At 42.4% G+C, this 22,587-nt stretch overlaps 1 protein-coding gene across 3 annotated transcripts in view; it reads left to right on the top strand.

Annotated features, from left to right (window-relative positions):
• Window positions 1-22,587, top strand: part of PRICKLE2 (prickle planar cell polarity protein 2) — a 437,307-nt gene that overhangs the window by 359,769 nt on the left and 54,951 nt on the right. For all 3 annotated transcript variants that reach the window (XM_073592178.1, XM_073592180.1, XM_073592179.1), the window contains 3 exons: window positions 2,760-2,897; window positions 10,642-10,845; window positions 15,043-15,229. In XM_073592178.1, the coding sequence (XP_073448279.1) occupies window positions 2,760-2,897; window positions 10,642-10,845; window positions 15,043-15,229 (529 nt within the window). The remainder of the gene's footprint in view (window positions 1-2,759; window positions 2,898-10,641; window positions 10,846-15,042; window positions 15,230-22,587) is intronic.

Raw genomic sequence — 22,587 nt, 5'->3', positions numbered from 1 at the left:
TGTTCAAAAAAAAAAAAAAAAACTGGATTAAATGCACTCCCTGCCCCCCCCCCCCAAAAAAAAAATAGTTACCCAAGCAGCTCAATCAGTGAAATTGAGAGTCTTTGTTTTTTTTTTTGTTTTGGTGAAATGTTGCTAAAGGTGAATTAGTAATTTTGCTGCAAAATCAATTTCCCAAATCATTCCTCTGATCCTTAGCTGTGGAAAAAAAGTATCTTTAATCCTGTAAATATTGTAATTATATATTTTATTAATGTAACAAAAGATGTCATAATAAAAGATGTCATAATAAAAGATGTCATAATGCAATTAGAACAAACACTGGCCTCTTTGACTTCTCCCACTCCATGCCAGTAGAAGTGCCATCATGTGTCTGTAGTTAGGAACATTACAGTGTATGGTATGCGTTCTAATTGCATTATAACATCCTTTATCATGGGATCATTGTTACAATAAAGACACCGCATACTGTCAAAATTTGCTGGAATAGGAAGATTGAGATTTGGTCTTAAAGCTTTTGTTACCCCAACACTTCATATTCCTGATATGTGCCTGCTGTACCATATACAGTGCCTTGAAAAAGTATTCATACCCTTTGACATTTTCCACATTTTGTCATGTTGCAACCAAAAACTTAAATGTATTTTATTGGGATTTTATGTGATTGGCCAACACAAAGTGGCACATAATTGTGAACTGGAAGGCAAATGATAAATGGTTTTCAAATTTTGTTACAAAAAAATATCTGAAAAGTGTGGCATGCATTTATATTCAGCCCTCTTTACTTTAATACCCCTAACCAAAATCTAGTGGAACCAATTGCCTTCAGAAGTCATCTAATTAGTAAATAGAGTCCACCTGTGTGTGATTTAATCTCAGTTTAAATAGAGCTGTTCTGTGAAGCCCTCAGAGGTTTGTTAGAGAACTTTAGTGAACAAATGGCATCATGAAGGCCAAGGAACACGTCAGACAGGTCAGGGATAAAGTTGTTAAGAAGTTTAAAGCAGGCTTAGGTTATAAAAAAATATCCCAAGCTTTGAACATCTCACGGAGCACTGTTCAATCCATCATCTGAAATGCAGAGAAGAGAAGCAGCCAAGAGGCCCATGGTAACTCTGGGGGAGCTGCAGAGATCCACAGCTCAGGTGAGAGAATCTGTCCACAGGACAACTTTTAGTCGTGTACTCCACAAATCTGGCAATTATGGAAGAGTAGCAAGAAGAAAGCCATTGTTAAAAGAATGTCATAAGAAGTTCAGTTTATAGTTTGTGAGAAGCCATGTGGGGGACACAGCAAACATGTAGAAGAAGGTGCTCTGGTCACATGAGACCAAAATTGAACTTTTTGTCCTAAAAGCAAACGGCTATGTGTGGCAGAAACTTAGCACTGCACATCACCCTGAACACACCATCCCCACCGTGAAACATGGTGGTGGTAGCATCATGTTGGGATGCTTTTTTCAGCAAGGACAGGGAAGCTGGTCAGAGTTGATGGGAAGATGGATGGAACCTAATACAGGGCAAAATACAGTTCTCTTTGTATTGTTTCTTTTATGTGAAATCCCTGGTGTTCCTGCCAGTCTCTCTGCTATCCTAATAAAAACTGAGCACACTAAGCAGGAGAGCACACCATGGTCAGTTCTCTAGCTGTATTGGAAACTCAACTGTACAGGCACACCCCACTTTTAAGTACGCAATGGGGTTTATTTACTAAAGCTAGAAAGTGCAAAATCAGGCTCACTTCTGCATAGAAATGAGCTTCTAACCCCAGCTTGTTCAATTAAGCTTTGGTAATAAAACCTGGAAGCTCATTGGTTTCTATGCAGAAGTGAGCCTGATTTTGCACTTTCTAGCTTTAGTAAATAAACCCCATTGTGTACTTAAAAGTGGGGTATGCCTGTACTCTACTCCAATGATCAGACTTTTCCTGACATGCCTCCCCTGCACAGCCATTCACTGGGAAGCTCAGTGTGCTGCTGCTTCTCCTCCTCCCAGCTCTTATGCAGCTGAGAACAGAGGGAATGTGATCACTTTTAAAAAAAAAGGTATTTATAATGTTTTTCTTTATATCTATACAAAAATGTTTTGCCTTTTATTTCTATTTTAGACTGAACGGATTGTTTTATAAGGTGATTGTTTACAATCACTTTAATATACTGATGTACTGATGTTTACATGCATGCATATGAGAAAGGTTACATATTTACAACTATGGTTCACTGTGTGGGATCACATGATTGGTCCACTACAGCCCACCTGTGAGTGGGAGGAGCTTGGCTATTATCACACATCATCCATAAAGGTATTTAATGGCAGAATATGTATGATTATTATTTGGTTTTGAAGAAGAGGGGACCTACCCTTCGAAACGCATCAGCCATTTGAAATGTCTTCCCCATGCTTTGATTTGCGCAGTGGACAAAGCGATGCAGGGCATTGCGGGTATTGATGAGCTTGATATCATATACTGTTTGTGAGTACACATCTGTCTTATTTCCTCAATAAAAGAACCTATAAAGGTAAAGCACAAGGCCGGTGCACCCTCTGTTGTTTTTCCAGTACACTGGTATTATACCTGTCCTTCTTTTTTTTTCCCTTTAGTCTTTTATGAAATGACTTTTCTGCAGTAATGCAGCAAATATGTTTTCTACCATTCTAAATATTTAATAATGCTTCCTTGTCATTGATTTTCAATGTCTCAAACAGCATGAGTCATGTCATTGCAGATTCCAGAGCTCTCTGCTTTCTGTGTTTTTACAGGTCCGTTACTGCAATTCTCTGGATGAGGAGGAGAAGAGAGAGCTAAAGCTTTTCAGCAACCAAAGAAAGCGAGAGAATTTGGGAAGAGGAAACGTCCGTCCATTCCCTGTGACCATGACTGGAGCCATCTGTGAGCAGGTAATGATAATAAAACATTACCATCTCTTCAGCGACACAGGGGACCGCTGCTGCATGGATTTCCATTATATGTTTAAAAATGTGTTTTGTGCTGTAAACCGTACCAGTCAATCTGATCAATCACTTAGACCTCTTTCACAGTGAGGCGCTTTACAGGCGTTTTTGCGCTAAAAATAGTGCCTGTAAACTGCCTCTTCTGCAGCCCCAGTGTGAAAGCCCCAGTGCTTTCACACTGGGGCGGTGCGCTTGCAGGACGGGAAAAAAAGTCCTGCAAGCAGCATCTTTGGGGCAGTGCGGGAGCGGTGTATACACCACGCCTCCTCCACCCCTGCCCATTGAAATGAATTTGCGCCCCTTTCAAAGCACCTAAAAAGCGATTTGAAAGCAGCGCTAACCCTTTTAACCCTTTTTAACCCCTTCTAGGGGGGTTAAAAGTGCCCTGCTAGCGGCGCCAAAGTGCTATTACCGCTAATGCCCGCACCGCCCCAGTGTGAAAGGGGTCATAGAGCAGTGGTTCTCAACTTCTCTCCTCAGGACCCACTAACAGGCCAGATTTTAGGTATTACCTTGGGGAGATGCAGACTAGAATACTGCAATCACTAAGCAGCAAATGATATCACCTGTGATATATTTAATTTATCTTGCAAACCTGGCCTGTTAGTGGAGAACCACTGACTTAGAGGGTTTGTCCACCCAAAACTGGTATTTCAGTACTTTTTATTCATTCAGAAGGGGTAAACAACCGGAAAACCCCTTTTTTCTGTAGGATAGCAGTCCCCAACCTTTTTGGCACAGGGACCGGTGCTGGTTAGGGCTTCAGTCATCCTGACACCATGGTTGATTTGGTGTCAGGATGATTGAAGCACATTATTTCTATTAATGCAGAATCAGTCAGAGCCCTGAGCTTGTAGCTTCCTGCAACAAGAGTCACTTGCCTTACACCAAATGCAGCGTGTCACTTGCCACTGTAGCCAGATATCAGATGCAGAGTATCACTTGTCACTGTAGCCTGCCACCAGATGCAGCGTGTCCCTTGCCACTGTAGCCTGCCACTAAATGCAGCATGTCACTGTTGCGGCCTGCCATCAGATGCAGCTTGCCACTAGCTTGCCACCAGATGCAGCTCGCCACTAGCCTGACACCATAGCCACCAGATGCAGCTTGCCACCAGCCTGCCACCACAGCCACCAGATGCAGTCTGACACTAGCTTGACACCACAGCCATCAGATGCAGCCTGACACTAGCTTGACACCACAGCCACCAGATGCAGCTTGCCATTAGCCTGACACCACAGACACCAGATGCAGCCTGACACTAGCCTGACACCACAGCCACCAGATGCAGCTTGCCATTAGCCTGACACCACAGCCACCACATGCAGCTTACCATTAGCCTGACACCACAGCCACCAGATGCAGCTTGCCATTAGCCTGACACCACAGCCTCCAGATGCAGCCTGACACTAACCTGACACCACAGCCACCAGATGCAGCTTGTCACTTTGTAAAGGTTTTGTGCAGTAAAAGAACGTCTTAATGCTTCTTGCAGCCTCTCCTTAGCGCTATGACCTTGCTAGGAAACAGCCATTCAAGTTCAAGAGTGGGGAAACTGGCACATGTGCACTACACTACAAAATTTATGAAGGTGAACCCAACAGTGGTGATATAGTCCGGTCTCTGCTTGCCTGTGGTCATTATTAGTGGTCCCCACTTTCCCTGCTGGATTTGTTGTTTCATATTATGGGGAATGCAGCATAAGGAATTGGAACACATAAAGGTGGGCAGGAACAGAGTCAGGAATTATGGCAAAAAGAGCTCCCTGTTGGGATATCCAAGACATATAAGAAGCCAGGGACTGACTCACGCCACCAGACTCCACCTGTCACTAAAACATCAATTTTGGGCAAACTGACCTCCTAACATACAACAAAAGGAGTATGTAAAAGTTTTAGTTTCATGCCCAAATCTGAAAAGAAAATGCTTTTCTAAAGTGTTACTAAACCCAGGACTCTGCATTAACTATATCTGGTCTCCCACAGTACACAGAACAAGGAAATGCAATTATTTTAGTAAATAGAAACTAGTTAATACCGTTTCTCATCAGCAGTATATAGCAGTCTTGTGACTTCTATCGGTGTCCAGTTGAGCACTGGTAAAGCTTTTAGGAGGACTTTTCGTTCTCCTCTGACTGTCCTATGAGGCTGCATGACCCCTGACCCTCTATATCAAGCGATACAAACCAAGCTGAATGTGTGCAAAGTGCCCCCAAGGCTCTGTACTATCAGGAGATGGATTGGGGACAGTAAAAGAAGGGGAGGATCAGAGAAGACAGGATCAAACTTTAGTTTTTTTCAAAACAGACTTTTGATACAATGCGGAGGATTAACCCCTTAAGCGGAGCTCCGCCGAAATTTTTTTTTTAAAGTCAGCAGCTACAAATACTGCAGCTGCTGACTTTTAAAACATGGACACTTACCTGTTCAGGGCGCCCGCGATGTCGGCACCCAAGGCCGAACCGTCTCTCGGTCCTCGGGTGCTGCCTCCTCCATCTTCGGTAAGGGAATCAGGAAGTGAAGGCGTGAGCGCAATACGGATGGTCCCTGCTGTCCCTGGGACCCATGTGTTTCCCAGCAGACAGCGCGGGGGGGGGACGGGACGGGAAGTGGCGTAAATACCTGCAGATTCTGCGGATATCTATGCCAGAAGTGGGTGCAAATACTGTACCTGTATTATACAGGTATCTGAAGTTCCACCTTCGGGTGGACCTTTGGGTGGAACTCCGCTTTAGGTTCCTCAGTGAGTAAAACAAGCACGCTTTACTGCATATACAGACTGATTATATTGTTGTGGGTTTAGTAACGCTATAGGTTTGGTGTAGGGCCTTTTGGTTCTTCTTTGGCCCACCTCACCATAACCTGTCAGGTTATACGTACTCACTGTGACCTGAGAAATGTATGTGTGTCGCTCAAGCTCGGTAGAGAGGGGTTATATAGACGGTGCATTCGCAGCTGCTGCTAGATTGCTGACAGGGGATGGAGCCTATCCTGGCTCCTGCGAAAATTCTAGGGAAAAGAGGATAGCCCCTGGAAGTCACACATCTATGGTATCCTAAAGAGGTGAATGAAGTGGCAACCTCAGCCTGGACCCCGACCAGGCCACGCCCCCAATGCATTTCACTCCACCCCCCGGAGCTTAGTCCTGGGGATATGAGGTTATACATACTCATTGGTCCCTAACCCTACTCCATAGAAGCCGTTGTTTCCATGCTCTGCACTGATGAAGGCCAATAAGCCTGAAATAGTTGTATGCTGTTTGAAACAAGTGGCTGTCTACTGTATGATATTAGGCTGTGCCTTGTACTATATACTATTAGTTTTTTATGTTCATTTTACCATGGGGCATAAGGGAATAATTTGCATGGCTTCACCCGCTATCTTGAATTGAAGAATAAACTTCCTGTTTGGGATTTGTAATGGAATGTAATTAACTTATGTTCCAAGAAAACTTTACTGTGCTTTCCTAATATTAAAACAGACTATGGTATCTTATAATGAAAAAACATTTTTCCCATTTATTACTTACACGTACCAAATCCTATGTGTAACTCTATCTGCATTGCAGTAAATTAAGTATCATTAAAACAGATAGCTTGGACACCCCCCCAGCCCCCTTCCTGGATATCAGCAACATGTTGTGATTAAATTATAAAGCTCATTTTATGTCTTGCTGTTATACCCCAGTGTTCTGTCCCATCCACAGTCTCCTCGCTGACACTTAAGCGTATCTCCATGCTGCAGAAATATAATTGCAGCAATAATTTAGTCATGGTGCCCATCTTTATTTCCAATCCTGTTTAAGAACCTTTATTCTAAGAACATTATTCCCCCATATAATCCCAACCATGGATGATGTTACTACTTAGACTTATTTTAACTGGTTTGGTTGCACGAGGCCCCCCCGAGGAGACTCTAAAGTCCTGAGGCATCACATCCAATGTGATATCTTAAGTCTAAGCACTTTGTGTTATTAGATGCAGCCAGACTCGATGAAATCAGTAATAGCCTCCCTGGGAGCTAATTAATGACCGGTAGGGCTAAATAATGAAAGAAATACCATTGTACTGAGAGACCACGGCTTTGGATGTGTTATGTTTGGGCATTTGTGAGGCTTGTAATGTATCGCCTTCCTATACCTTGTACAGATAGGACTAATTGACTCCTTAGAGAAATGTTACACATTGATCAATATTTAAAGAGACCCTTTCCTGAGAAAAACATGGAGGCTGCCATTGCAGACTTCTCATTCTGCAAATGCTAGCTGCTTGGCTGTCATACACTCTGTCACAGATTGCAGGAAAGAAAATCGCTCGATTAACCCAGCAACATAATTAGTGTTGATGGGGGAATCCCTACCGAGGAGCTGTTGTGTTCTCCCAGCAGGGGGAGCCGTCCCGGCCTGGAGAACACAGTGATTATTAATCACATGAAAAATTTGATATGCTGATTGTACCCAAGTTGATTGATTAATCAACTATCAGCCTGCCCATACATGGTTCGAATCTCAGCCAGTCCCTGCGGAACCTGCCTAATAAGAAGCATTTTCACTAGGAGAATTGTATTTTAAAACCTCTTCCAAGCAAATACAGACATAAGTCATAAAAGCAGGGGTACATGACTATAATCAAATAAAAAAATAGGTAGGTAACAGCAATTGGGATTTTACGTATTTTATCCTTTAACTATTTACACATTACAGTTGCACTGTTTAAAAACAGCATGGTATTAGCTAGAATTACCTTTTAACAAAGCGGTGCTGAGAGCAGTAGTGATGTGCCAAGTCCCTTTACCTAATGCAACCAATCAGATTTCACTGTTCATCTATTCAAGAACTCTGCGTTCTAATTAGTAACTTTTCTATAGTTTCCAGAGGCAGAGCTTTTTAGATCAGTAAATATATATAACCATTAACAAATTCTGCTTTGGTTTCCGAAACTGAAAGAGCTAATCACCTGATTTTCTAAACATTCAGAGTTATTTGGAAAATATCCGATGGTTTAGATCAGTGGTCGCCAACCTTTCGGACCACTAAACTCACAAGTTTAAATCTAGGGGGGCACTAACATGAATTTTACATGCCCTGTACACACAATGCCCTGGCTCTCTGCCCCCCAAACACCCCCCCCCACACACACACACACACACACACTGCATCACATTGTTGCCTCACACAGACTCATCTTTAAATCTCGCCTCCTTATCCAGCCATGTGCTCAAGCTCCATACTCCCTCCCACTGTCTGTGGTCAGTGCCGCCATTGGAAGTCCCCTCCTTCACCTCTTGGTCTCTGCACTACTCCCGGCATCTCCCTCTAAGTTCACAGGAACCTGGAACTACAGAGGAGGCATTGGGTATCAATGCATTCTGAGAGCCTGCATTGGGAACAGCACTGGAAACAACATTGGGTGGTATACAGCCTCACAGTGGCGGCCGCTCCATTAGGGCCGCAGGGGCGCCACCCCCCTAATCCATGTGCCTGGCCCCTAATCTACATATAGGGCACCGGACGCATGGATTTTAATGTTTTGTTTTTTTTAAGCACATGATTAGAGCCTGAGTCTCTAATTGGCTTAAAAAAAGGATGGGCTTGGGGCGCAGAGCACCTCCGCCCTGAGCCCACCCAGTTGTGTGACAATAGCAAATTAATATTCGCTATTGTCTTCCTGCATCTCCTCCTGGCCAATCAAGAAGCGGCTCTTAAGACCCGATTGGCAGAGAGGAGAAGTGACCGTATTGACTACCGAGGAGGAGACGCAGGGGAAAGCCGCCGAAGCTTCCGCGACCTAGATGGGGTAAGTGCGGGGCTGGTGGGCAGGTGGCCGAGCGATGGGGGGGTGTAGTGGGTGCTTTGCCGATCGACTGAGCCACAGGGGGGGGTTTTGACTGATGTACCGACCGAATGGGGGGGATTTGACTGAAGGACCACCGAACCCCCCCTCCTCCCAAAAAATGGAGCACCAGCCGCCACTGCATCCACCACAATTTTGATTTACGGTAAAACCCCTGGGGACCACCAAAATTTTCTCATGGACCATCAGTGGTCCACGAATCACAGGTAGGGGAAAAGAGTAATATGATGCTAAGCTGGCCATACATGTGGCAGTATTCTGTCAATTTTAACCAAATTTCACAAATAATAACCAGAAATAACCAACCAAAAGTTAAATCGACCACAAGGATTTGGTCAGTTGTGAAGTTAAAACTGGGTAATACATTGAGGGATTTAATACAGTTTATGAGAATCAAATAAGAAAAGGGAAAAACTGTCAATTTCATTAAAAGTAATTGGAATTCTCTTCTGGGTTCCCTTGGGAACAATTTCCATCCCAACTCTATTGAGTTGAACTAAGCCATTTTTGTGTCTTCAATTGCTTTGCTCTATCATGTAGTCGTGTGTATGGTTAGCTTTACGCTTGACCAATTTTAAGGTGATTGCAAACATTTTTGGCCAGGTTTCTATTTAAGAAATGATAAACAGAGTGAAAGCAAATTTACAGTAAGGGCCGTTCGCACTTTGTGCAGTGAGTGGCATTTTGGTGGACTGGATCAATTCCAGTCACCACAAGGGCACATAGAAAACATTTGTTCACACCGCAAGGCTAGTGTGATCTGCTAAAAACAATTACAACGTGCTGCATTTTTCCACTGGAGCTCACTCAATATCAGCGCCAGTCTCTGCACTGGAGCTTCTCTGCAGCAGATAGATGTAAATTGAATGCAATTTTGACATTTCAATAAAGTTTAAAAAAAGAAAATTAAACAGTGCCTTGCAGGGCACTGCTCCCCACCACTGGCACAGAACACTAGCCTGCATGCTAAAAGGATTGTTTTTGCAAACGTGTGAACAAGCATTAGGCAGGCCATAGGTGGAAGGCAAGAAAAATACTTGATTCCCCCATCAACACAGTGGAATTGATTTACTAAAGGCAAAGAGACTGCACACTCACTTTGCAAAGTGCAGTTGCACTCTGCAAGAGCAGTTGCTCCACAGCTTAGTAAATGAGGTAAAGATTGACTTTGCAAAGAATACCCAATCACATGCAAGGAAAATAAAATAAAAAAATTAATTTTTGCTTGCGCATGATTAGAGGGATGGAAGCCAGCAGAGCTTCTGCTTATTTACTAAGCTCTGGAGCAAGTGCTCTTAAAAGTCCACAGTCTATTTGCCTTTAGTAAATCAACCGCAGTCATCTCCCACAGTGCTATTGTGTTCTCCCAGCGGGGAGCCTTCACGGCTAGCAGATTGCAATAATCACTGGTGGCAGCTATAGCCGCTAGCAGTGATCGCATGCAAAAATTCAGACAGTTTGGTTGTACTGAAGTCAGTCAATTGATTAACTTCAGTACAACCAGCCTGCCCATTGATGGATCGAATCTCAGCCAGTCCCTGCTGAACCAGCCGAGATTTGATCCATCTATGGCCGGCTTTAACAATTTGTATTGTTTTGAAACTGTTGATAAGTTTAATTGACCAATTTGGTCATTTTGCAATAGAAGCTAATAAATCAGTTGAAGTTGTGTGAAGATTGATGAGTCTACCTGGTAAATAACACCTAAAAGATATTTTTTTGTTTACGAGTCATCAGCCTATAATACAATTTCTGTGTATTCTGTACTTTTTCTTCTTTGGGTCTCTATGTGATCCCGCGATGACCTGTTATAAATCACATTTTGCTCCTGTCTTGCAGTGTGGAGGTCAGATTAATGGAGGGGACATGGCTGTGTTTGCATCAAGGGCGGGCCATGGCGTGTGCTGGCATCCCCAGTGCTTTGTGTGTACCATATGTAACGAGCTGCTGGTCGACCTTATTTACTTCTCCCAGGACGGAAAAATTTACTGCGGCAGACACCACGCAGAGTGTTTGAAGCCGCGATGTGCAGCCTGTGATGAGGTAAGAAAAGAAGTTTCACAAAAATATTGCCAATAAAATTCTCCCTGTAGGTTCTTGAACAATACAAACCGTGCTATTTCTGTACTCCAATCCATCCACCTTTTTCCACAATCAGTATTTAGCACGTTTATAGTTTATATTCACATTTTTTTTTAAATTGTGCCAAAAATCCATATATTTATGACAGCAACAATATCTGATTCTGTTACTAAAATTATCACTTAAAAGCAAACCACCCTGCAAAAGAATAGTTATAATAATTAACAGTACAGCAGACAGTATATTGCATGTGGTTGCATGAAATCATGTGATAAGAGCCAGCAGTGGCACTCAAAAGCACATCTGATAGTTTGCTAAACCGGGCCTATGAATGTGTAAAATTCAGTTTAGTACAAATTAATTGAATTTTGCAGTTTAATCTCAGTAGAAGTGCTTCCTGAAAAGGGATAGCAGTTGATTGAACATTTTCACTTGTTGCCTAGAGCTGTGCTTTAAAGCTTAAAGTGATACTAAACAAACACTGTTTAACTTACATTGTCCCTTCTATTTCTGTATGTGGATGATGATACTGTAATTATTTTAATAAAAAAAAAATTTTTTCACTAAATGATATACAGCTGTCGCATGACCCAGCTCTTTCCCAGCCTGTCTGCAGGGAAACATAAGCAGGAGGAGCATCTAGTCCTCTACTGCTGGTCACATGTTCAAAATAGAAAACACAGCCTTTGGAATACAGAGTGCAAATAAATAATAATATCACTAAACTGTTTTAAATGATCAAAAAATGTATATTTAAAATCAAGTAGGCAGTGACAGGTACTCTTTATGGAGGGATCTGAGGTCTATAAGACCCCAAACCCCTCCTCTGCACCTATTCTGACTTCTGCTGTATAGGGTTTCGCAAAAGCCTGATACAAAATAAATTCAGAAAAAATACACTTAATTTGAAAACCCAAATTCAGTCACAATAAGCTTACCAAATTAGTTGAACACTCCAGTGCCTTAAAAAAAACACCTGCTGTAATTTACGCTTTCTTCTGCAACAGGCAGATCTTCTTGTTTACATGCCGGAGGAACTGCAGCTCCTGCTGTACCCTCCGGCCACGGTAAGCGCTGCAGGTCTCTGTGCTGCTGTTGTGTTTCTGCCTCCCTCTCCTCCTGGCCATTCACAAAAATGAACCCCAGGCAAGGGGAAGGAGAAGGGGGCAGGGATAGGAGCACTTGGAGCTTTTAGACCTGTAGTTCCCCCAGCATGCAAACAAGAAGATTTGCCCGGTGTAGAAGAAGATGTACATTACGGCAGGTGGCTTTAGAATCAATGGAGTGTTCAACTAATCCAACCCCAGTAAGCTTATTGTGCCCAGAGCCAGGGTTTAATGAATACATGCCTGCATTAATTTGTGTCTATTATATCTGCCTTTAGTTCAGCTTTAACACTTTGGAAAATACAACACACCATCTAAAACCATGTCAGTGAAAAATTAAAAAAAATGTGATTCATATTTCAGGAATTTGCCCTTTATTAGAGGGCTGTTTTAACCTCTAAAGTAATGAATGCATTAGTATTGACTAGGGGGCACAGTGTTAAGCTGCCATTCAGTGAAAATGCCCTGGGGTTGCATTGTATACAGATGTTCCAGGAGATATTTTGCTGGAGCTATATATCCTGGTGAGATTGTAGACATAGCTGCTCTCTTATCTCAGCTCAGTATGCTACGAGTCAGCAGAAGTCACACCGCAGTCCATCCCTTGATAGGATAAAGTTGGATTAAGTCAAGCCTTGGGGATATGTTGAGTGTGAAGTTTCTTCTTGTTGCCGTTGTGTGATCTCAGAACACTGAAGGCAGAATGTGGTGTATTGTTTTCCCTGAATAATTGGAATCTGCAGAACGATGACTCTTATGACAGTTTTACAGTCTTTGTAAATGTTTGTGGTCAGATCCAGACGGTACAACTTTTAGTGTTTTATGGTGAGCTAATAAACCCCCAAACGTAAACTAAAACACAATAAAAACCTTCATAGATGGAAGGTATTTGCATTCCTCCACTGTGATGATGGTTTCTTACCAGAAAATGATAAAATATTTTTCAAAGAGAACCACTTCTATACCTAAAAATTAGGTGTTTTGTGGAGCCTTCTCAAGAAAATTTGAAATTAAATTGTGTAGTCCAGCATTCCATTGATAGAGCAAAAGGGTGAAAGTTGCCCCTTGGTATGACTTTCCTACTCTTGCCCTAAGGAAAAACTCTGATTTACTGTGGATGTTTTAACCCCCTTTCCCAATTCATAGAGCATTTTAATAGAAAAAAAACAGAGGAGCATATAAAACAACATAGTGCTTCAAGGAGTGGCAAGAATGTGACCCATAAACCTATTTGACAATGCTGGTGCTTGTCGGCTTGTTGATTGTCTACTCAGGCATCTGGCACTGTCCATGGTGACATCGAGTCTTTAGTCCTTATGTCTGTGGAGGGTCTCATTTATCTAGGTCATGTGATTAGTTACATTCAGTTGGACTTGTTCTATAAGACTTTTCGTAACTTCTCTAAAGCCGTCCATAGTTGGAGTGATTTTTTTCCTGCACTCACGGGTTTCCCTCATCAGCACAGTCAGTGTTGGTGGGAGGAATCCCTTCTGCAAAGCTATTGTGTTCTCCCTGTCAATCAGCCTGCCCATATGTGTTTCGAATCTTGGCCGGTCCCTGCTGAACTGGCCGACATTCAAACCATCTATGGCTGGCTTAATCCACTTCTTAAAGAGGGAGTCCCGCGAAAAAATAAATTTAAATGTCAGCAGCTACAAATAGTGCAGCTGCTGACTTTTAAAACAAGGACACTTACCTGTCTCAGGGTCCAGCGACTTCGCACCCGAAGCCGAACTGTCGCTCAGCTCTCGGGTGCTGCCGCCGCCATCTTCTGTGAGGGAATCAGGAAATGAAGTCTTGCAGCTTCACTTCCCGATTCCCTACTGCACATGCGCGAGTCGCGCTGCGCAATCAGAATGGTTCCTGCTGTCTCTGGGACCCGTGTGTGTCCCAGCAGACAGCACGGGGGGACGGGAAGTGGCGTAGACTCCCGTGGGAGTCTACGCCTGGAAGTGGGTGCAAATACCTGTATTAGACAGGTATCTGCACCCCCCTCCCCCCTGAAAGGTGCCAAATGTGACACCGGAGGAGGGGAGGGTTCCAAAAAGCGGAGGTTCAATTTTTGTGTCTCAGTCATATTTTCAACTTTCCATCTATTAAATCTTCTGCCCTTGTTGTTTTAACTTTGGATAGTTTTTTTTTTTGACAGTAAATACCTTATACAGCCCACTTCCTGTTTCTTGTCTGGTAAAAAGCCTAGGCGCATGACATCATGCACAGCTCTTTCTCTCACTTTTGTGAGAGTTTGCCAGGAAGGAAGGGGGGATGAGTCAGAAGAGGACCAATGAGAGCTGCAAAGCTGGGGGTGTGCCTCTGTGTGTCTGTGTAAATCCAGGAAGTGAAGGGCAGCAGCTTCAGCTGCCAACAGTTAAAATGGATGCAGCCAGACTCAGTGGAGGGAGATTTTTGCAGCATATTTGGCAAGTACAGAATCACATAATATATAAAATAATATGTAAAGTGGTTGGAGGGAAGCTTCAAAATGGCAAAGATGTTTTTATTTCAAATTATGTGAGCAGACTGCAGTTCCTCTTTCAAATAGGTGTCTGGAAGATGCCCCAGCATTCATATCCACACAGGTATCACATACATCTTAATCCAATCACTATGGAATGCGTAAATGTTGATTGTCCATGAACAAGAGGGTATGTGTGAAAGTTGGGAAACTCCAGGAATAAATACATATGCAGACTTCTTGACACCTGGGATTTTGTAACCACAACTTTCACACATACCGTCCTGTTCATGGACAATCAACATCTGCCTTGACACATTCCATGGTGATTGGATTAAGGTGTTGATCTGTGTGGATATAAATGCTGGGAGACCTTCCTGATGCTCATTGGAAGAGGAGAAGTGGCTTGGAGAAGCAACAAAATGTTTTAAAGCATACAGAACAAGGTCTAGAACAAGGTTACTGATAGCTAGCCTTTAGACTTATGTGAGTGACTTGTGAATAATGTAAAAGACTGAATAAGATTATCGTAATCTCGGCTTGAACTGTCTTTGAATAATTCTTGCTCAGCAAAACTGATTCCTTCTTTTCTTTTAGATTATTTTTGCAGATGAATGTACAGAAGCGGAGGGCAGACACTGGCATATGAAACACTTTTGTTGCTTTGAATGTGAAACAGTTCTTGGAGGCCAAAGATACATAATGAAGGAAGGACGTCCATACTGCTGCAACTGTTTTGAATCTCTGTATGCGGAGTACTGTGACACCTGTGCACAACACATAGGTAAGTCAGTGTCCTATTTGGGGCCCACTGTTTAGGGCCCATTCACAGTGTTTTCAGCACGTAAAGCGCTCATCTCAAAAGTTCCAAAACGCCCAACAAGCAAAATCCCATTCATTTAAATGGCCCCTTTTCACATCTGAGCGTTCTGTCGCCTGAAGCAAAATGCCTGGAGCTCAAAAAAGTACATGAGCTTCTTTTTAGGCAGATTACAGGCGTATTTCTGCTTTTTACATTGGTGACCTTTCGACCTGTACAAAAACTCTTGAAAAAACGCCCTAAAAAAATCTGAAAATGATACGCTCAAGTGTGAATGCAGCCTTATAGAATCTGGGTCCCTAAACAGAGCAAATCGGTATAAATGCAACTATAAAGTTATTAGCTCTCTTTCTCTGCCATTTTCTTTATGTGCTGTGTACAGTATATATTCATAAACATAAGGGGGAGAGAGAAAGTAACTTGATTTTATAATTCCCCTGAAGATTCTTTTCCTCCCAGCAAGTTGCCTCTTAAAGCAGGCAACTGCTAATATGTTACTTTTAAAGCAGTTATATGTTGCTCCTTAAAGATTCTGGGACCCGTGGGAGGTGCAGACCCCTTTTGTCTTGAACAGATGGGTGAGTTCCAGTTTTCCTGGAACTCCCCTCTAACCTCTTCACGAATAGGGGTTAAAACAAATGTTAATGCCTAAGCACAATTTTGCAACTTTGACGTGTGTTAGTAAAATTGTACATATCATCACAACTACTTTGTGCAACCAGGTGAATTATACCTTGTTTTTTTCAGGATAAATTGGGTTTTCATTTGGTGGTAAATAATAATAGATCTCTCTTGATTTTTTTTTAATAGCAAAGAAAAACTGGACCAAAATAGTAAAAAAAATGATTTTCTTTTTTAAATTTTAGCTGTTCATTTCTTGTTACTAACATAACCTGCCACCAAAGAACAACCCAAAGTAAATTAGTAAATTCTCCTGCTCCCATCGATTGCTGTGATCCCACATATGTGTATGTTAGTTGTTGTTTGTACCGTAGTATAGCCCAGAAACAATAGTGCACATTTTGCTTTTTTTTTATCCTACCTAAAACACACTGACACTGACACTAACTGACAGTGATACTAAGGCCTCATGTACACGAGACGCTGTTAAACTCGCGTTCAGAGGCAGTTGGACACTTTTTTCAACTGCCCCTGAACCCATTCCATGTTATCCTATGTGTCCATGTACACAGTCGCGTTTTTTGGCATTTTTAGGTAGTTGCGTTTAACCTCGTTTTTCCAGAAGCAAAAAAATGGGTTCAGACGCAAAAGTTTTCCATGCTTCAGACGCCAAACGTGGCTAAACGTCGGTACCGGCGTTTAGCCGCGTTTGCATTTATAAGTGTTTTTAAAGGAACATTTTACAACCTGATTTTGGGGCCCCATATCTCGGGGACACTTGGTGCTAGGAACCCCACATTTGGTGTGCTAACACAGTTCGACTAACACTATAACATATCCAAATTTGGGGTTCCTAGCCACAAGTGGCCCCCGAGATATGGGGCCCCAAAGTCAGGCTGGAAAATGCATTCTCTGCTGCAGAAGTGCTTGACATTTTGCGCCCTGATTTGGGGCCCCATATCTCGGGGCCATTTGGTGCTAGGAACCCCACATTTGGTGTGCTAACACAGTTAGACTAACACTATAACATATCCAAATTTGGGGTTCCTAGCCACAAGTGGCCCCCGAGATACGGGGCCCCAAAGTCGGGTCGCAAAATGTCATTCTCTGCTCTGCAGACGCTTCTAGACGCAAACGCGGCTAAACGCGGCATGCAAACGCGGCAAAACGGGCGTTTCTAAATGCCAGTTTCAGCTTTTAAAAACATGTGTTCAGCAGAGTTTGCACCGGCGTCTTGTGTGCATGAGGCCTAATTTTAAAAAAAAATGTTTTTTTTTTTAAAAATCCTGTCCAAAATATACTGACAATGACCTTTGCCCCTGACCTTGAACGTTGACTCTAATTTGACCCTAACCTTGACACTGACCTGGATAAAACATTGATATAGGTATTTTTTCTTTATTGTTTCATTTTTTTTTTATTATTATTTTTTTTTTATTTTTTTACTCACTTTTTTTTTCTCTCAGCAAGGAGGGAGAAAGATACAGTGGGGTTGATTTACTAAAGGTAAATCCACTCTGCACTACAAGTGCACTTGGAAGTGCAGTCGCTGTAAATCTAAAGGGAAGCTCTGAAATGAGTCCCAGCCCTGCTGATTTTATCATCCAATCATGTACAAGCAAAAATGCTGTTTTTTATTTGCCTTGCATGTCCCCCATGGATCTACAGTGACTGCACTTGTAGTGCAAAGTGGATTTGCCTTTAGTAAATAAACCCTAATGTGTCTTTCCTCTCCATTCACAGAGAGAGAAACACAGGGGTTGGCTTCACAGTGACTGATCAGTGTGATAGCCAATCAGAGGCTATCACGGCGATCAGGTGACCTTGAACCGGGATTTCCAGGTAATGTATGGGACCCAGGGTTCTCGGTGAGACCCCGGTCTCTGTGCTGGGAACGCGCTATGCAGACCCACAGGAAAAAGCCCAGTCCAGCGAGGCCACATAAACCACATACTGTCAGCATGAAGAGGCTAAGGTTTGTTTCAGTGGTGCATTCAACCAAACTTTTATTCCTTTCTACCATTTTGTGATTGATAATAACAATAGTTTGGTTGTTGGAATTAACTGGTACTACAGTATTCAAAAGATTGAAATGACCAAAGTTGATGAAACAGTTGCAATAAAGCTTTGATACTACTCATTAGGGAAACACAAGAAAGAGAGGGCATGCCAACCTTGTGCATTACCTCAAAGACTACTGATAAAAAAGAAGTACATGTATCTACACATAAGTGGTGCAACAGACAAAGCTCATCAGGAAATACAGTTGTACAGTCTGCTTCTTAGGCTTGTGAGGATCTACCCTGGATCTAATTGGCTTACACGTTTCAAGGGTTAAACCCTTTTCTTCAGAGCTTTTGGCTCTGAAGAAGAGGGTTTAACCCTAGAAACATGTAAGCCAATTGGATCTAAGGTACATCCTCCCAAGCCTCTGGAGCAGACTATACAACTGTATTTCCTGGTGACCTTTGTCTGTTGTCTGCACCAGATACATACTTCTTTTTTATCAATAAATGGTCATTGAGATAATGCGCTAGGCTGGTGCGCCCCGTCTTTCTTGTGTTTTCTTCAGTTTGATGTTGGGACTCCCCCAGTTCTGAAAGAGCAGCAAGGCGTGGTATGTTTGCATCTGGAACATCTGGAGTACAGATGTATTGGAAAATCTCTTGGTAGACCACCATTCTCATGCGAAGGAGGTGAACTGTGTATTTACCTCTCAAGAGGACAGTGTCTGTTAAATTATACTACAGCTCAAGACATTTTTTTTATAAAATATGATACAATAACAAAATCTGTAATGGTTTTATTGCTGTCTCTCCCCACTGGGGAGATTGTCCCTCACGTCTTTTGTGGTAACTGGGACAGTTAGTGAATAGAATTTCTCCAACAATAATAGAGAAAGCAGGGCTAGGACATAGGCTTCCATTGTACTGTTAGCCCTAACCTTTAGTGAGCAGCACCATTATATTCTAAAGAAATGGAAAATAAAAGCTATTTATACAACTCTTTATTAGGTCTTTGAGTGACTGTTATTAAAATTGTTCTCTTCCACTATCTTTACGGAAAATATACACAATCCGTCTAGGTTAGGTTTTAGTGGTTGGCCTGTAACATTCTTTAAAGTATTACACAATGGTTCTGATGTATTTGACTTTGTGAGGCAGGATAATGAATCATAGTATTCATTACCCATTGTGTTCCATCACATATACAGGCTTGTTTGAGTATCTGCTGAAGGGAAATGGACAGATTTTGATCACTCTTACAGAAGTCTTTCACAGTGAGCTTCTTAAAGAAACCCTTTCATTCTCCCCACCCCTACATACTTCGCAAGAATAGGCACCATAGGGTAGTGATCAGTATTTTCTCTTTACCTTTCCAAATCGATGGCTTTGGGATGCCCAAGGAGCACCTAAATCCAATAAATCCATTACCTCAATGGAATGCAATTTTAAAATGTTGGCATTCAACAAAACCCTCACTATTTCTCAATGGGCTGCAGAGGCACCATATATTATATTGAGATGTGATGGTGTGCTCCTAAGCTTTGACCTTTTGGATTTTGAGGTTTCCCTGCAGAATTAGTTTGGCAAAGCAAAGGTACCTAGTCTTTAGAAGATTAGTTTGAGGGATTCAGGATAGAGCGCACAATCTGGTGCAACTCTGCATAAAAAATAATCAGCTTCCAGTTTTTTTTGTCAAAGCTTAATTGAACAACCTAAAGTTAGAAGCTGATTGGCCACCATGCACAGCTGCACCAGATTTTGCACTCTCCAGGTTTAGTAAATCAGTCCCTATACCTCAAATGATAATTTTTAATAATAACTGATATGAGCTCTGTTTATTACTTTATTTATCCATGTTTACGCACTACTACCTTCAAAGTAGTCCCCTTGCACAGCAATACAGTGCCCCCAGCATTCCTGCCACATCTGGAATGGGTCCTGGAAGTCTTCTTTTTGAAGCGTGTTAAGCATCTGTCCATGATAAAATAGCAGACGTGGTAATGCATGTGGTCAGAATAACACCAGTTGCACAGCTCCCGATGTACACAGGACGATGTCTTTTGGCACATTGACTTATGAAGGTCGGTGCTTCCTGTGACTGTTCGTGCAGCCTTGTGCTGCCATCTGTTGGAGTGTTAAAATTCTAGTCTCTAAACCCTTTCACACCACCTCGTGTAAACAGCATAGTATTATATCTGACTGTATTCACATACTACTATGTTAAGGTGTGACATGATGGGTTCTTGTCCTCTTCGGTCTTCTCCAGTGGTAGGCGATTCTGGATGGTGCAGAAAGCAGCAGTATACTGTGGTGAAAGATATTTTACTGCATTGTAAAATGTCTGTCACTGCAAGGAAACACAGGAAACAATTTTTTGTGTCCCTTTCACACTGCAGGCAGCCTGGGGGCACCCAGTGTGCTGCAAAAAAATATAGACATGCTGCATTATATCGATGTGCACTGTGCCGGATTGCATGGCTGCTGTACCTTGCTATGAATGAAGTGTACATTTGTACACTTCACATAAAGATTGTACAAAACAAAAAAAAGGGGGAGGATTGTGATGTGCTGCATTGCTCACCACACTGCCCCTACCGCAGCCGGCAATGAACTTCCCTCAGTCTTCTAAGCTATGCTGGTTGTCATTTTATCTGAAAAACTAATGCCGCGTACACAGGAGCGGACTTCCTGTCGGACTGAACTCCAAAGGACTTTTCAATGGAGTTCCAACGAAATGGACTTGCCTACACGCGATCCCACCAAAGTCCAATCGTTTCGAATGTGATGACGTACGACCGGACTAGAAAAGGAAGTTTAATAGCTGCCCTTGCGTTATTTTCGGTCCGTCGGACTAGCATACAGACGAACGTTTTTTTAGATAGGTATCGAGTCCGTCGGAAAGATTTGAAACATGTTCTATTTCTAAGGTCCGTCAGATTTTTTGACAGAAAAGGTCCGATGAAGCCCACACACAATCGGAATGTCCGACTGATTCGTTCCATTGGACATTTTCTGCTGGAAAATCCGCTCGTGTGTACGTGGCATAAGAGCATCATATGGCAAAAATAAGTACTATACTGATAGCTCTGGATTGACAATGAGTATTGCAGCCAGATCTGTTTTGCTTTAAACATACACTATAATGTCAAAAGTATTGGGACACTTGCCTTTACACGAACTTTAATGGCATCCCAGTCTTAGTCTTTATGGTTCTATATTGAGTTGGCCCACCCTTTCCAGCTATAACGGCTTCAACTTTTCTAGGAAGGCTGTCCACAAAGTTTAAGAGTGTGTCTATGAGAATGTTCGACCATTCTTCTAGAAGCACATTTGTGAGGTCAGGCACTGATGTTGGACAAGAAGGCCTGGCTCACAGTCTCCGCTCTGATTCATCCCAAAGGTGTTCTGTTGGGTTGCGGTGCAAACCAGTCAAGTTCCTCCACCCCAAACTCGCTCATCTATGTCTTTATGGACCTTGCTTTGTACAAATCATTTGGTGGAAGGGGGATTATGGTGTGGGGTTGTTTTCCAAGGGTTGGGCTTGGCCCCTTAGTTCCAGTGAAGGAAACTCCTAAGGCGTCAGCATACCAAGACATTTTGGACAATTTCATGTTCCCAACTTTGTGGGAACAATTTGGGCATGGCCCTTTCCTGTTCCAACATGACTGCATACCAGTGCACAAAGCAAGGTCCATAAAAACATGAGCCAAATTGGGGTGGAGGAACTTGACTGGCCTGCACAGAGTTCTGATCTCAACCCGATAGAACACCTTTGGGATGAATTAGAGTGGAGACTGCGAGCCAGACCTTCTCGTCCACATTAGTGCCTGGCATCACAAATGCACTTCTGGAAGAATGGTCAAACATTCCCATAGACACACTCCTAAACCTTGTGGACAGCCTTCCCAGAAGAGTTGAAGCTGTTATAGCTGCAAAGGGTGAACTCTATATTGAACCCTACAGACTAATGCCCTGTACACACGGTCGGACATTGATCAGACATTCCGACAACAAAATCCATGGATTTTTTCCAACGGATGTTGGCTCAAACTTGTGTTGCATACACACGGTCACACAAAGTTGTCGGAAAATCCGATCGTTCTGAACGTGGTGATGTAAAACACGTAGTCGGGACTATAAACGGGGCAATAGCCAATAGCTTTTGTCTCTTAATTTGTTCTGAGCATGCGTGGCACTTTGTGCGTCGGATTTGTGTACACACGATCGGTATTTCCGACAACGGATTTTGTTGTCAGAAAATTTTATAGCAAGCTCTCAAACTTTGTGTGTCGGAAATTCCTATGGAAAATGTGTGATGGAGCCTATACACGGTCGGAATTTCCGACAACAAGGTCCTATCAGAAAATCCTATCGTGTTTATAGGGCATTAAACTGGGATGCCATAAAAGTTCATGTAAAGACAGGCATCCCAATACTTCTGACAATATTGTGTATATACTGGGCTTATAAGTGCAGTAATCTATAGCAATCATTTTTATACTGGTAAGACTTTAGTAAAATGAATTCACTGTACTTACCATTTTATTTCTTTAGAAATACTTGAATTCATGCATACATGCCTGGCACACTAAAAATCAGTTATGTTTTTTCTAAAATGGTATTTTAAGGCTTTTTTTTTTAGGTAAAACAGCCAGTTTTCTAAAAGATTCTCTCCAATTCTGCCCTATGCTTGAT

Source organism: Aquarana catesbeiana, linkage group LG07, assembly GCF_042186555.1.
Source record: "Aquarana catesbeiana isolate 2022-GZ linkage group LG07, ASM4218655v1, whole genome shotgun sequence".
Lineage (NCBI taxonomy): Eukaryota > Metazoa > Chordata > Amphibia > Anura > Ranidae > Aquarana > Aquarana catesbeiana.
Note: the sequence above shows the minus strand (reverse complement) of the source record. Positions and strands in the feature narration are given on the sequence as shown.